The sequence below is a fragment of the Oncorhynchus nerka genome, linkage group LG5 (assembly GCF_034236695.1).
Source record: "Oncorhynchus nerka isolate Pitt River linkage group LG5, Oner_Uvic_2.0, whole genome shotgun sequence".
NCBI lineage: Eukaryota > Metazoa > Chordata > Actinopteri > Salmoniformes > Salmonidae > Oncorhynchus > Oncorhynchus nerka.
In genome coordinates this window covers 6,518,270-6,532,950 of record NC_088400.1, presented here as the reverse complement: position 1 = coordinate 6,532,950, position 14,681 = coordinate 6,518,270, and the positions used below count along the sequence as shown (strand labels likewise).

At 47.1% G+C, this 14,681-nt stretch overlaps 1 protein-coding gene across 12 annotated transcripts in view; it reads left to right on the top strand.

Moving 5' to 3' along the window:
- Positions 1–14,681, top strand: part of LOC115127296 (dynactin subunit 4-like) — a 54,107-nt gene that overhangs the window by 21,709 nt on the left and 17,717 nt on the right. For 11 of the 12 annotated variants that reach the window (XM_065018292.1, XM_065018291.1, XM_065018289.1 and 8 more), the window contains 4 exons: positions 8,713–8,820; positions 9,862–9,882; positions 10,590–10,663; positions 12,117–12,229. In XM_065018292.1, the coding sequence (XP_064874364.1) occupies positions 8,713–8,820; positions 9,862–9,882; positions 10,590–10,663; positions 12,117–12,229 (316 nt within the window). The remainder of the gene's footprint in view (positions 1–8,712; positions 8,821–9,861; positions 9,883–10,589; positions 10,664–12,116; positions 12,230–14,681) is intronic. The other variant, XM_065018297.1, reaches the window with a different exon arrangement.

Here is a 14,681-nt window from a genome sequence, read left to right as displayed (position 1 = left end):
CTTCCTCTGGATACTCATGGGGAGTCTTCCTCTTGATACTCATGGGTAGTCTTCCTCTGGATACTCATGGTATTGTTGGGTAGTCTTCCTCTGGATACTCATGGGGAGTCTTCCTCTGGATACTCATGGTATTGTTGGGTAGTCTTCCTCTGGATACTCATGGGTAGTCTTCCTCTTGATACTCATGGGTAGTCTTCCTCTGGATACTCATGGGTAGTCTTCCTCTGGATACTCATGGTGTTGTTGGGTAGTCTTCCTCTGGATACTCATGGGTAGTCTTCCTCTGGATACTCATGGTATTGTTGGGAGTCTTCCTCTGGATACTCATGGGTGGTCTTCCTCTGGATACTCATGTTATTGTTGGGTAGTCTTCCTCTGGATACTCATGGTGTTGTTGGGTAGTCTTCCTCTGGATACTCATGGGGAGTCTTCCTCTGGATACTCATGGTATTGTTGGGTAGTCTTCCTCTGGATACTCATGGGGAGTCTTCCTCTGGATACTCATGGTATTGTTGGGGAGTCTTCCTCTTGATACTCATGGTGTTGTTGGGTAGTCTTCCTCTGGATACTCATGGGGAGTCTTCCTCTTGATACTCATGGTGTTGTTGGGTAGTCTTCATCTGGATACTCATGGGGAGTCTTCCTCTGGATACTCATGGGGAGTCTTCCTCTTGATACTCATGGTATTGTTGGGTAGTCTTCATCTGGATACTCATGGGGAGTCTTCCTCTGGATACTCATGGTGTTGTTGGGTAGTCTTCCTCTGGATACTCATGGTGTTGTTGGGGAGTCTTCCTCTGGATACTCATGGGTAGTCTTCCTCTGGATACTCATGGTGTTGTTGGGTAGTCTTCCTCTGGATACTCATGGTGTTGTTGGGTTGTCTTCCTCTGGATACCCATGGTGTTGTTGGGTAGTCTTCATCTGGATACTCATGGTGTTGTTGGGTAGTCTTCCTCTTGATACTCATGGGTAGTCTTCCTCTGGATACTCATGGGGAGTCTTCCTCTGGATACTCATGGTGTTGTTGGGTAGTCTTCCTCTTGATACTCATGGTGTTGTTGGGTAATCTTCCTCTGGATACTCATGGTGTTGTTGGGTAGTCTTCCTCTGGATACTCATGGTGTTGTTGGGTAGTCTTCCTCTGGATACTCATGGTGTTGTTGGGTAGTCTTCCTCTGGATACTTGTTGGGTAGTCTTCCTCTGGATGGTATTGTTGGGTAGTCTTCCTCTGGATACTCATGGTATTGTTGGGTAGTCTTCCTCTGGATACTCATGGTGTTGTTGGGTAGTCTTCCTCTGGATACTCATGGGGAGTCTTCCTCTGGATACTCATGGGTAGTCTTCCTCTTGATACTCATGGTATTGTTGGGTAGTCTTCCTCTTGATACTCATGGTATTGTTGGGAATCTTCCTCTTGATACTCATGGGGAGTCTTCCTCTGGATACTCATGGGGAGTCTTCCTCTGGATACTCATGGGGAGTCTTCCTCTGATACTCATGGGTAGTCTTCCTCTGGATACTCATGGTATTGTTGGGTAGTCTTCCTCTGGATACTCATGGGTAGTCTTCCTCTGGATACTCATGGTATTGTTGGGTAGTCTTCCTCTGGATACTCATGGGTAGTCTTCCTCTGGATACTCATGGGTAGTCTTCCTCTGATACTCATGGTATTGTTGGGTAGTCTTCCTCTTGATACTCATGGTATTGTTGGGGAATCTTCCTCTTGATACTCATGGGGAGTCTTCCTCTGGATACTCATGGGTAGTCTTCCTCTGATACTCATGGGTAGTCTTCCTCTTGATACTCATGGGTAGTCTTCCTCTGGATACTCATGGTATTGTTGGGTAGTCTTCCTCTGGATACTCATGGGTAGTCTTCCTCTGGATACTCATGGTATTGTTGGGTAGTCTTCCTCTGGATACTCATGGGTAGTCTTCCTCTTGATACTCTGGGTACTTCCTCTGGATACTCATGTTGGGTAGTCTTCCTCTGGATACTCATGGTGTTGTTGGGTAGTCTTCCTCTGGATACTCATGGGTAGTCTTCCTCTGGATACTCATGGTATTGTTGGGTAGTCTTCCTCTGGATACTCATGGGTAGTCTTCCTCTGGATACTCATGGTATTGTTGGGGAGTCTTCCTCTTGATACTCATGGTGTTGTTGGGTAGTCTTCCTCTGGATACTCATGGGAGTCTTCCTCTGGATACTCATGGTATTGTTGGGTAGTCTTCCTCTGGATACTCATGGGGTAGTCTTCCTCTGGATACTCATGGTATTGTTGGGTAGTCTTCCTCTGGATACTCATGGTATTGTTGGGTAGTCTTCCTCTGGATACTCATGGTATTGTTGGGGAGTCTTCCTCTTGATACTCATGGTGTTGTTGGGTAGTCTTCCTCTGGATACTCATGGTGTTGTTGGGAAGTCTTCCTCTGGATACTCATGGTGTTGTTGGGTAGTCTTCCTCTGGATACTCATGGTGTTGTTGGGTAGTCTTCCTCTGGATACTCATGGTGTTGTTGGGTAGTCTTCCTCTGATACTCATGGTGTTGTTGGGTAGTCTTCCTCTGGATACTCATGGTATTGTTGGGTAGTCTTCCTCTGGATACTCATGGTATTGTTGGGTAGTCTTCCTCTGGATACTCATGGTGTTGTTGGGTAGTCTTCCTCTGGATACTCATGGGGAGTCTTCCTCTGGATACTCATGGGTAGTCTTCCTCTTGATACTCATGGTATTGTTGGGTAGTCTTCCTCTTGATACTCATGGTATTGTTGGGAATCTTCCTCTTGATACTCATGGGGAGTCTTCCTCTGGATACTCATGGGGAGTCTTCCTCTGGATACTCATGGGGAGTCTTCCTCTTGATACTCATGGGTAGTCTTCCTCTGGATACTCATGGTATTGTTGGGTAGTCTTCCTCTGGATACTCATGGCGAGTCTTCCTCTGGATACTCATGGTATTGTTGGGTAGTCTTCCTCTGGATACTCATGGGTAGTCTTCCTCTGGATACTCATGGGTAGTCTTCCTCTTGATACTCATGGTATTGTTGGGTAGTCTTCCTCTTGATACTCATGGTATTGTTGGGGAATCTTCCTCTTGATACTCATGGGGAGTCTTCCTCTGGATACTCATGGGGAGTCTTCCTCTGGATACTCATGGGGAGTCTTCCTCTTGATACTCATGGGTAGTCTTCCTCTGGATACTCATGGTATTGTTGGGTAGTCTTCCTCTGGATACTCATGGCGAGTCTTCCTCTGGATACTCATGGTATTGTTGGGTAGTCTTCCTCTGGATACTCATGGGTAGTCTTCCTCTTGATACTCATGGGTAGTCTTCCTCTGGATACTCATGGGTAGTCTTCCTCTGGATACTCATGGTGTTGTTGGGTAGTCTTCCTCTGGATACTCATGGGTAGTCTTCCTCTGGATACTCATGGTATTGTTGGGTAGTCTTCCTCTGGATACTCATGGGAGTCTTCCTCTGGATACTCATGGTATTGTTGGGGAGTCTTCCTCTTGATACTCATGGTGTTGTTGGGTAGTCTTCTCCAGATCTCTGGTGTTCATTGGGAGTCTTCCTCTGGATACTCATGGTGTTGTTGGGTAGTCTTCCTCTGGATACTCATGGGGGTAGTCTTCCTCTGGATACTCATGGTGTTGTTGGGTAGTCTTCCTCTGGATACTCATGGTGTTGTTGGGTAGTCTTCCTCTTGATACTCATGGTATTGTTGGGGAGTCTTCCTCTTGATACTCATGGTGTTGTTGGGTAGTCTTCCTCTGGATACTCATGGTGTTGTTGGGTAGTCTTCCTCTGGATACTCATGGTGTTGTTGGGTAGTCTTCCTCTGGATACTCATGGTATTGTTGGGGAGTCTTCCTCTGATACTCATGGTATTGTTGGGGAGTCTTCCTCTTGATACTCATGGTATTGTTGGGTAGTCTTCCTCTGGATACTCATGGTGTTGTTGGGTAGTCTTCCTCTTGATACTCATGGGGAGTCTTCCTCTGGATACTCATGGTGTTGTTGGGTAGTCTTCCTCTGGATACTCATGGGTAGTCTTCCTCTGGATACTCATGGGGAGTCTTCCTCTGGATACTCATGGTGTTGTTGGGTAGTCTTCCTCTGGATACTCATGGTGTTGTTGGGTAGTCTTCCTCTGGATACTCATGGTAGTTGGGGAGTCTTCATCTGGATACTCATGGGGAGTCTTCCTCTGGATACTCATGGTATTGTTGGGGAGTCTTCCTCTTGATACTCATGGTGTTGTTGGGTAGTCTTCATCTGGATACTCATGGGGAGTCTTCCTCTGGATACTCATGGTGTTGTTGGGTAGTCATCCTCTGGATACTCATGGTGTTGTTGGGTAGTCTTCCTCTGGATACTCATGGTGTTGTTGGGGAGTCTTCCTCTGGATACTCATGGGTAGTCTTCCTCTGGATACTCATGGTGTTGTTGGGTAGTCTTCCTCTGGATACTCATGGTGTTGTTGGGTTGTCTTCCTCTGGATACCCATGGTGTTGTTGGGTAGTCTTCATCTGGATACTCATGGTGTTGTTGGGTAGTCTTCCTCTTGATACTCATGGGTAGTCTTCCTCTGGATACTCATGGGGAGTCTTCCTCTGGATACTCATGGTGTTGTTGGGTAGTCTTCCTCTTGATACTCATGGTGTTGTTGGGTAGTCTTCCTCTGGATACTCATGGTGTTGTTGGGTAGTCTTCCTCTGGATACTCATGGTGTTGTTGGGTAGTCTTCCTCTGGATACTCATGGTGTTGTTGGGTAGTCTTCCTCTGGATACTCATGGTATTGTTGGGTAGTCTTCCTCTGGATACTCATGGTATTGTTGGGTAGTCTTCCTCTGGATACTCATGGTGTTGTTGGGTAGTCTTCCTCTGGATACTCATGGGGAGTCTTCCTCTGGATACTCATGGGTAGTCTTCCTCTTGATACTCATGGTATTGTTGGGTAGTCTTCCTCTTGATACTCATGGGTAGTCTTCCTCTGGATACTCATGGTGTTGTTGGGTAGTCTTCCTCTTGATACTCATGGGTAGTCTTCCTCTGGATACTCATGGGGAGTCTTCCTCTGGATACTCATGGTGTTGTTGGGTAGTCTTCCTCTTGATACTCATGGTGTTGTTGGGTAGTCTTCCTCTGGATACTCATGGTGTTGTTGGGTAGTCTTCCTCTGGATACTCATGGTGTTGTTGGGTAGTCTTCCTCTGGATACTCATGGTGTTGTTGGGTAGTCTTTCTCTGGATACTCATGGTATTGTTGGGTAGTCTTCCTCTGGATACTCATGGTATTGTTGGGTAGTCTTCCTCTGGATACTCATGGTGTTGTTGGGTAGTCTTCCTCTGGATACTCATGGGGAGTCTTCCTCTTGATACTCATGGTATTGTTGGGTAGTCTTCCTCTTGATACTCATGGGGAGTCTTCCTCTGGATACTCATGGTATTGTTGGGTAGTCTTCCTCTTGATACTCATGGTATTGTTGGGGAATCTTCCTCTTGATACTCATGGGGAGTCTTCCTCTGGATACTCATGGGGAGTCTTCCTCTGGATACTCATGGGGAGTCTTCCTCTTGATACTCATGGGTAGTCTTCCTCTGGATACTCATGGGGAGTCTTCCTCTGGGTACTCATGGGGAGTCTTCCTCTTGATACTCATGGGTAGTCTTCCTCTGGATACTCATGGTATTGTTGGGTAGTCTTCCTCTGGATACTCATGGGGAGTCTTCCTCTGGATACTCATGGTATTGTTGGGTAGTCTTCCTCTGGATACTCATGGGTAGTCTTCCTCTTGATACTCATGGGTAGTCTTCCTCTGGATACTCATGGGTAGTCTTCCTCTGGATACTCATGGTGTTATTGGGGAGTCTTCCTCTGGATACTCATGGGTAGTCTTCCTCTGGATACTCATGGTATTGTTGGGGAGTCTTCCTCTGGATACTCATAGGTGGTCTTCCTCTGGATACTCATGTTATTGTTGGGTAGTCTTCCTCTGGATACTCATGGTGTTGTTGGGTAGTCTTCCTCTGGATACTCATGGTCTTCCTCTGGATTGTATTGTTGGGTAGTCTTCCTCTTGATACTCATGGTGTTTCCTCTGGATACTCATGGGTAGTCTTCCTCTGGATACTCATGGTGTTGTTGGTCTTCCTCTGGATACTCATGGTATTGGTATGTTAGTCTTCCTCTGGATACTCATGGTATTGTTGGGTAGTCTTCCTCTGGATACTCATGGTGTTGTTGGGTAGTCTTCCTCTGGATACTCATGGGGAGTCTTCCTCTGGATACTCATGGGTAGTCTTCCTCTTGATACTCATGGTATTGTTGGGTAGTCTTCCTCTTGATACTCATGGTATTGTTGGGAATCTTCCTCTTGATACTCATGGGGAGTCTTCCTCTGGATACTCATGGGGAGTCTTCCTCTGGATACTCATGGGGAGTCTTCCTCTTGATACTCATGGGTAGTCTTCCTCTGGATACTCATGGTATTGTTGGGTAGTCTTCCTCTGGATACTCATGGCGAGTCTTCCTCTGGATACTCATGGTATTGTTGGGTAGTCTTCCTCTGGATACTCATGGGTAGTCTTCCTCTGGATACTCATGGGTAGTCTTCCTCTTGATACTCATGGTATTGTTGGGTCTTCCTCTGGTACTCATGGTATTGTCTCTTCCTCTGATACTCATGGGGAGTCTTCCTCTGTTGGGGGAGTCTTCCTCTTGATACTCATCTTCCTCTTGATACTCATGGGTAGTCTTCCTCTGGATACTCATGGTATTGTTGGGTAGTCTTCCTCTGGATACTCATGGGGAGTCTTCCTCTTGATACTCATGGTATTGTTGGGTAGTCTTCCTCTGGATACTCATGGTATTGTTGGGTAGTCTTCCTCTGGATACTCATGGCGAGTCTTCCTCTGGATACTCATGGTATTGTTGGGTAGTCTTCCTCTGGATACTCATGGGTAGTCTTCCTCTTGATACTCATGGGTAGTCTTCCTCTGGATACTCATGGGTAGTCTTCCTCTGGATACTCATGGTGTTGTTGGGTAGTCTTCCTCTGGATACTCATGGGTAGTCTTCCTCTGGATACTCATGGTATTGTTGGGGAGTCTTCCTCTGGATACTCATGGGGAGTCTTCCTCTGGATACTCATGGTATTGTTGGGGAGTCTTCCTCTTGATACTCATGGTGTTGTTGGGTAGTCTTCCTCTGGATACTCATGGGGAGTCTTCCTCTGGATACTCATGGTATTGTTGGGTAGTCTTCCTCTGGATACTCATGGGGAGTCTTCCTCTGGATACTCATGGTATTGTTGGGTAGTCTTCCTCTGGATACTCATGGTATTGTTGGGTAGTCTTCCTCTTGATACTCATGGTATTGTTGGGGAGTCTTCCTCCAGATACTCATGGTGTTGTTGGGTAGTCTTCCTCTGGATACTCATGGTGTTGTTGGGTAGTCTTCCTCTGGATACTCATGGTGTTGTTGGGTAGTCTTCCTCTGGATACTCATGGTGTTGTTGGGTAGTCTTCCTCTGGATACTCATGGTGTTGTTGGGGAGTCTTCCTCTTGATACTCATGGTATTGTTGGGGAGTCTTCCTCTTGATACTCATGGTATTGTTGGGTAGTCTTCCTCTGGATACTCATGGTGTTGTTGGGTAGTCTTCCTCTTGATACTCATGGGGAGTCTTCCTCTGGATACTCATGGTGTTGTTGGGTAGTCTTCCTCTGGATACTCATGGGTAGTCTTCCTCTGGATACTCATGGGGAGTCTTCCTCTGGATACTCATGGTGTTGTTGGGTAGTCTTCCTCTGGATACTCATGGTGTTGTTGGGTAGTCTTCCTCTGGATACTCATGGTAGTTGGGGAGTCTTCATCTGGATACTCATGGGGAGTCTTCCTCTGGATACTCATGGTATTGTTGGGGAGTCTTCCTCTTGATACTCATGGTGTTGTTGGGTAGTCTTCATCTGGATACTCATGGGGAGTCTTCCTCTGGATACTCATGGGGAGTCTTCCTCTTGATACTCATGGTATTGTTGGGTAGTCTTCATCTGGATACTCATGGGGAGTCTTCCTCTGGATACTCATGGTGTTGTTGGGTAGTCTTCCTCTGGATACTCATGGTGTTGTTGGGTAGTCTTCCTCTGGATACTCATGGTGTTGTTGGGGAGTCTTCCTCTGGATACTCATGGGTAGTCTTCCTCTGGATACTCATGGTGTTGTTGGGGAGTCTTCCTCTGGATACTCATGGGTAGTCTTCCTCTGGATACTCATGGTATTGTTGGGTAATCTTCCTCTGGATACTCATGGTGTTGTTGTGGAGTCTTCCTCTGGATACTCATGGTGTTGTTGGGGAGTCTTCCTCTGGATACTCATGGGTAGTCTTCCTCTGGATACTCATGGTGTTGTTGGGGAGTCTTCCTCTGGATACTCATGGTATTGTTGGGGAGTCTTCCTCTGGATACTCATGCTATTGTTGGGGAGTCTTCCTCTGGATACTCATGGTATTGTTGGGTAGTCTTCCTCTTGATACTCATGGTATTGTTGGGGAGTCTTCCTTATGATACTCATGGTATTGTTGGGGAGTCTTCCTCTGGATACTCATGGTATTGTTGGGGAGTCTTCCTCTGGATACTCATGGTGTTGTTGGGTAGTCTTCATCTGGATTCTCATGGTATTGTTGGGTCATTTTCCTCCAGATCAATAAACTGATAGAGTATTACCAGCAGCTGGCCCAGAGGGAGAAACTGGAGCGGGATCGGAAGAAGCTGGCCAGGAGACGACCCTATATGCCTCTGGCCTTCTCGGTACAAACACACACACACACACACACACACATCTCTCACACACACACTTCGGCAGATAACATGCTAAGCCTGTGCACTTCTCTCAGGAACATGTTATCCTCTCTCAATAAGCCCAGCTCCCACCTTTTATAATGACACAAATCATGCTTTTCATATGTGTTCGTTTGTGATGGTTATTGCTGTGTTATTAACCCTGCTGAAATGAACAAGGCAACTATTTCTGAATTGTGTACATTTCTACATTTGTACTGTAATATTTTGTTACAGTATGTTGACATTGATTGACATGCATGTATAGTTAATGTGTATAGATAGAAGGATTGGTTTAGATTAGAACCTGGGGCATACTGGACTATTGATTTCAGACCCTGTGATTGGTGAAGGGTGTGTGCTAGCTAGCTATATAGTAGCTATTGCAGCTGAAGAGTCACTGAGCTAGCTGCTAGCTGTGTGCTAGCTAGCTATATAGTAGCTACTGCAGCTGAATAGTCACTGAGCTAGCTGCTAGCTGTGTGCTAGCTAGCTATATAGTAGCTATTGCAGCTGAAGAGTCACTGAGCTAGCTGCTAGCTGTGTGCTAGCTAGCTATATAGTAGCTATTGCAGCTGAAGAGTCACTAAGCTAGCTGCTAGCTGTGTGCTAGCTAGCTATATAGTAGCTACTGCAGCTGAATAGTCACTAAGCTAGCTGCTAGCTGTGTGCTAGCTAGCTATATAGTAGCTATTTCAGCTGAAGTCACTGAGCTAGCTGCTAGCTGTGTGCTAGCTAGCTATATAGTAGCTACTGCAGCTGAATAGTCACTAAGCTAGCACTAGCTGTGTGCTAGCTAGCTATATAGTAGCTATTGCAGCTGAAGAGTCACTGAGCTAGCTGCTAGCTGTGTGCTAGCTAGCTATATAGTAGCTACTGTAGCTGAAGAGTCACTATAAGCTAACTGCTAGCTGTTTGCTTTATTAACTGCTTTGGTTTTCCTTGATACGTTCTTCTTTTTCTTTGCTTCTGCACGCTGATATGTTGGTTTCTAACCCCTCCCTCCCCCAGCAACACACTATTCATGTGGTGGTGAGTTGTATTTTTCAAACACTCTGTCTCTCTCTTTCTCTCTTTCTCTATGTCTCTGTCTCTCTCTGTCTCTGTCTCTTTCTCTCTCTGTCTCTCTTTCTCCCTTCCCTGTCTGTCTCTGTCTGTCTCTGTCTCTCTCTCTCTCTCTCTCTCTCTCTCTCTCTCTCATCCCCACCCCTCCCCCCCTTCATCTTTTCTCCCTATCTAATCTGTAACTGAGTGTCCTCCCTAATCACATGAGTGTCCCCTCAGGAGAAAGATATTATCAGGAGGGAGCACAATAGGATACTTTATGTTGACTGGGGGGGGGGGGGGGGGAAGAGAATCAATAGGATGCATTCTATTGCAGTGTACAGTTAATGCTGTTTTAGTCTGTAGTATATATTTGGGAGTAGTAATTATGTACAGTTAATGCTGTTTTAGTCTGTAGTATATATTAGGGAGTAGTAATTATCCCACTGTTGACATAAATGTTTGTTCTCGTTTTTCTCGAATCCCATTGTTGTTGTTCATTGTTGTTGTAAACATTGTTGTAAACATTGTTCATGTTTACCTAATTATATTTTTGAAAATGTGTTATTAGGTAAAAATAAACAATCAGTCATCAATAGAAATGCCAGTGTGTCTTCTCCCTTAAGTCTACCACATGGTGGTGGTGTCTTGTCTGTGAGTTAGTTGACATTTGTGGATGTGTTGCTCTGTAAAAGGAGAAGTATGGTCTGGGTACCAGACTACAGAGACAGAGACCTGGAGCTCCTATCACCAGTCTGGCTGGTCTTTCGTGAGTATGACATGAATATACAAAAACTTTACTGTTCATAAAGTACGAGTATCACATCCTCATATAATACAATACTGTACCCTTTTATTTATTGTACATTTGACGTGACAAATCATGTTGCTGTTATTAGCACATCACAAATAGCCTACACAAGGACTGAGTTCCCAAATGGCGCCCAATGTACTGCATTACTTTTGTATAGGCTATTTGGTCAAAAGTTGTGCACTAATTAGGGAATGGCGTGCAGTTTGGGATAAAGCCACTGACTTGTGTTAGAGTTAATAAATACAGCTGTCTCCTATAATGGCCCTCACTGTGTCTGGCCCTGTCTCCTATAGTGGCCCTCACTGTGTCTGGCCCTGTCTCCTATAATGGCCCTCATTGTGTCTGTCCCTGTCTCCTATAATGGTCCTCAACTGTGTCTGTCCCTGTCTCCTATAATGGCCCTCACTGTGTCTGTGTCTTGTCTCCTATAATGGCCCTCACTGTGTCTGTGTCTTGTCTCCTATAATGGCCCTCACTGTGTCTGGCCCTGTCTCCTATAATGGCCCTCACTGTGTCTGTGTCTTGTCTCCTATAATGGCCCTCACTGTGTCTGTGTCTTGTCTCCTATAATGGCCCTCACTGTGTCTGTCCCTGTCTCCTATAATGGCCCTCACTGTGTCTGTCCCTGTCTCCTATAATGGCCCTCACTGTGTCTGTCCCTGTCTCCTATAATGGCCCTCACTGTGTCTGGCCCTGTCTCCTATAGTGGCCCTCACTGTGTCTGTCCCTGTCTCCTATAATGGCCCTCACTGTGTCTGGCCCTGTCTCCTATAATGGCCCTCATGTGTCTGGCCCTGTCTCCTATAGTGGCCCTGTCTCCTATAATGGTCCTCAACTGTGTCTGTCCCTGTCTCCTATAGTGGCCCTCACTGTGTCTGTCCCTGTCTCCTATAATGGCCCTCACTGTGTCTGGCCCTGTCTCCTATAATGGCCCTCACTGTGTCTGGCCCTGTCTCCTATAGTGGCCCTCACTGTGTCTGTCCCTGTCTCCTATAGTGGCCCTCACTGTGTCTGTCCCTGTCTCCTATTATGGTCCTCAACTGTGTCTGTCCCTGTCTCCTATAATGGCCCTCACTGTGTCTGTCCCTGTCTCCTATAGTGGCCCTCACTGTGTCTGTCCCTGTCTCCTATAATGGCCCTCACTGTGTCTGTCCCTGTCTCCTATAGTGGCCCTCACTGTGTCTGTCCCTGTCTCCTATAGTGGCCCTCACTGTGTCTGTCCCTGTCTCCTATAGTGGCCCTCACTGTGTCTGTCCCTGTCTCCTATAGTGGCCCTCACTGTGTCTGTCCCTGTCTCCTATAGTGGCCCTCACTGTGTCTGTCCCTGTCTCCTATAGTGGCCCTCACTGTGTCTGTCCCTGTCTCCTATAATGGCCCTCACTGTGTCTGTCCCTTTCTGCTATTCCAGTCTGAAGGAAGGTGAAGACCAAAAGGAGATTAACATAGAGCCAGCCCAGGCCTTGGACGAGGTGGAACCACTGCCTGAAGACTACTACACCAGACCAATCAACCTACCCGAGGGTAAGAGATATCCACCCCTAAGCTGAACCACTAACCCTACACCAGACCAATCAACCTACCCGAGGGTAAGAGATATCCACCACTAAGCCTAACCACTAACCCTACACCAGACCAATCAACCTACCCGAGGGTAAGAGATATCCACCCCTAAGCCTAACCACTAACCCTACACTAGACCCATCAACCTACCTGAGGGTAAGAGATATCCACCCCTAACCCTACACCAGACCCATCAACCTACCCGAGGGTAAGAGATATCCACCCCTAAGCCTAACCACTAACCCTACACTAGACCCATCAACCTACCTGAGGGTAAGAGATATCCACCCCTAAGCCTAACCACTAACCCTACACTAGACCCATCAACCTACCTGAGGGTAAGAGATATCCACCCCTAAGCCTAACCACTAACCCTACACTAGACCCATCAACCTACCTGAGGGTAAGAGATATCCACCCCTAAGCCTAACCACTAACCCTACACTAGACCCATCAACCTACCTGAGGGTAAGATATATCCACCCCTAAGCCTAACCACTAACCCTACACTAGACCCATCAACCTACCTGAGGGTAAGAGATATCCACCCCTAAGCCTAACCACTAACCCTATACTAGACCCATCAACCTACCTGAGGGTAAGATATATCCACCCCTAAGCCTAACCACTAACCCTACACTAGACCCATCAACCTACCTGAGGGTAAGAGGTATCCACCCCTAAGCCTAACCACTAACCCTACACCAGACCAATCAACCTACCTGAGGGTAAGAGGTATCCACCCCTAACCACTAACCCTACACTAGACCCATCAACCTACCTGAGGGTAAGAGGTATCCACCCCTAACCACTAACCCTACACCAGACCCATCAACCTACCTGAGGGTAAGAGGTATCCACCCCTAAGCCTAACCACTAACCCTACACTAGACCCATCAACCTACCTGAGGGTAAGAGATATCCACCCCTAAGCCTAACCACTAACCCTACACCAGACCCATCAACCTACCCGAGGGTAAGAGGTATCCACCCCTAAGCCTAACCACTAACCCTACACTAGACCCATCAACCTACCTGAGGGTAAGAGATATCCACCCCTAAGCCGAACCACTAACCCTACACTAGACCCATCAACCTACCTGAGGGTAAGAGGTATCCACCCCTAAGCCGAACCACTAACCCTACACCAGACCAATCAACCTACCCGAGGGTAAGAGGTATCCACCCCTAACCACTAACCCTACACTAGACCCATCAACCTACCTGAGGGTAAGAGGTATCCACCCCTAAGCCTAACCACTAACCCTACACCAGACCCATCAACCTACCTGAGGGTAAGAGATATCCACCCCTAAGCCTAACCACTAACCCTACACTAGACCCATCAACCTACCCGAGGGTAAGAGATATCCACCCCTAAGCCTAACCACTAACCCTACACTAGACCCATCAACCTACCTGAGGGTAAGAGGTATCCACCCCTAAGCCTAACCACTAACCCTACACCAGACCAATCAACCTACCTGAGGGTAAGAGATATCCACCCCTAACCACTAACCCTACACCAGACCCATCAACCTACCTGAGGGTAAGAGGTATCCACCCCTAACCACTACCCCATACCAGACCCATCAACCTACCTGAGGGTAAGAGGTATCCACCCCTAAGCCTAACCACTAACCCTACACCAGACCCATCAACCTACCTGAGGGTAAGAGATATCCACCCCTAAGCCGAACCACTAACCCTACACCAGACCGATCAACCTACCTGAGGGTAAGAGGTATCCACCCCTAAGCCGAACCACTAACCCTACACTAGGCCCATCAACCTACCTGAGGGTAAGAGGTATCCACCCCTAAGCCGAACCACTAACCCTACACTAGATCCATCAACCTACCTGAGGGTAAGAGGTATCCACCCCTAAGCCGAACCACTAACCCTACACTAGATCCATCAACCTACCTGAGGGTAAGAGGTATCCACCCCTAAGCCTAACCACTAACCCTACACTAGATCCATCAACCTACCTGAGGGTAAGAGGTATCCACCCCTAAGCCTAACCACTAACCCTACACCAGACCCATCAACCTACCTGAGGGTAAGAGATATCCACCCCTAAGCCTAACCACTAACCCTACACTAGACCCATCAACCTACCTGAGGGTAAGAGGTATCCACCCCTAAGCCTAACCACTAACCCTACACTAGATCCATCAACCTACCTGAGGGTAAGAGGTATCCACCCCTAAGCCTAACCACTAACCCTACACTAGATCCATCAACCTACCTGAGGGTAAGAGGTATCCACCCCTAAGCCTAACCACTAACCCTACACTAGATCCATCAACCTACCTGAGGGTAAGAGATATCCACCCCTAAGCCTAACCACTAACCCTACACTAGATCCATCAACCTACCTGAGGGTAAGAGGTATCCACCCCTAAGCCTA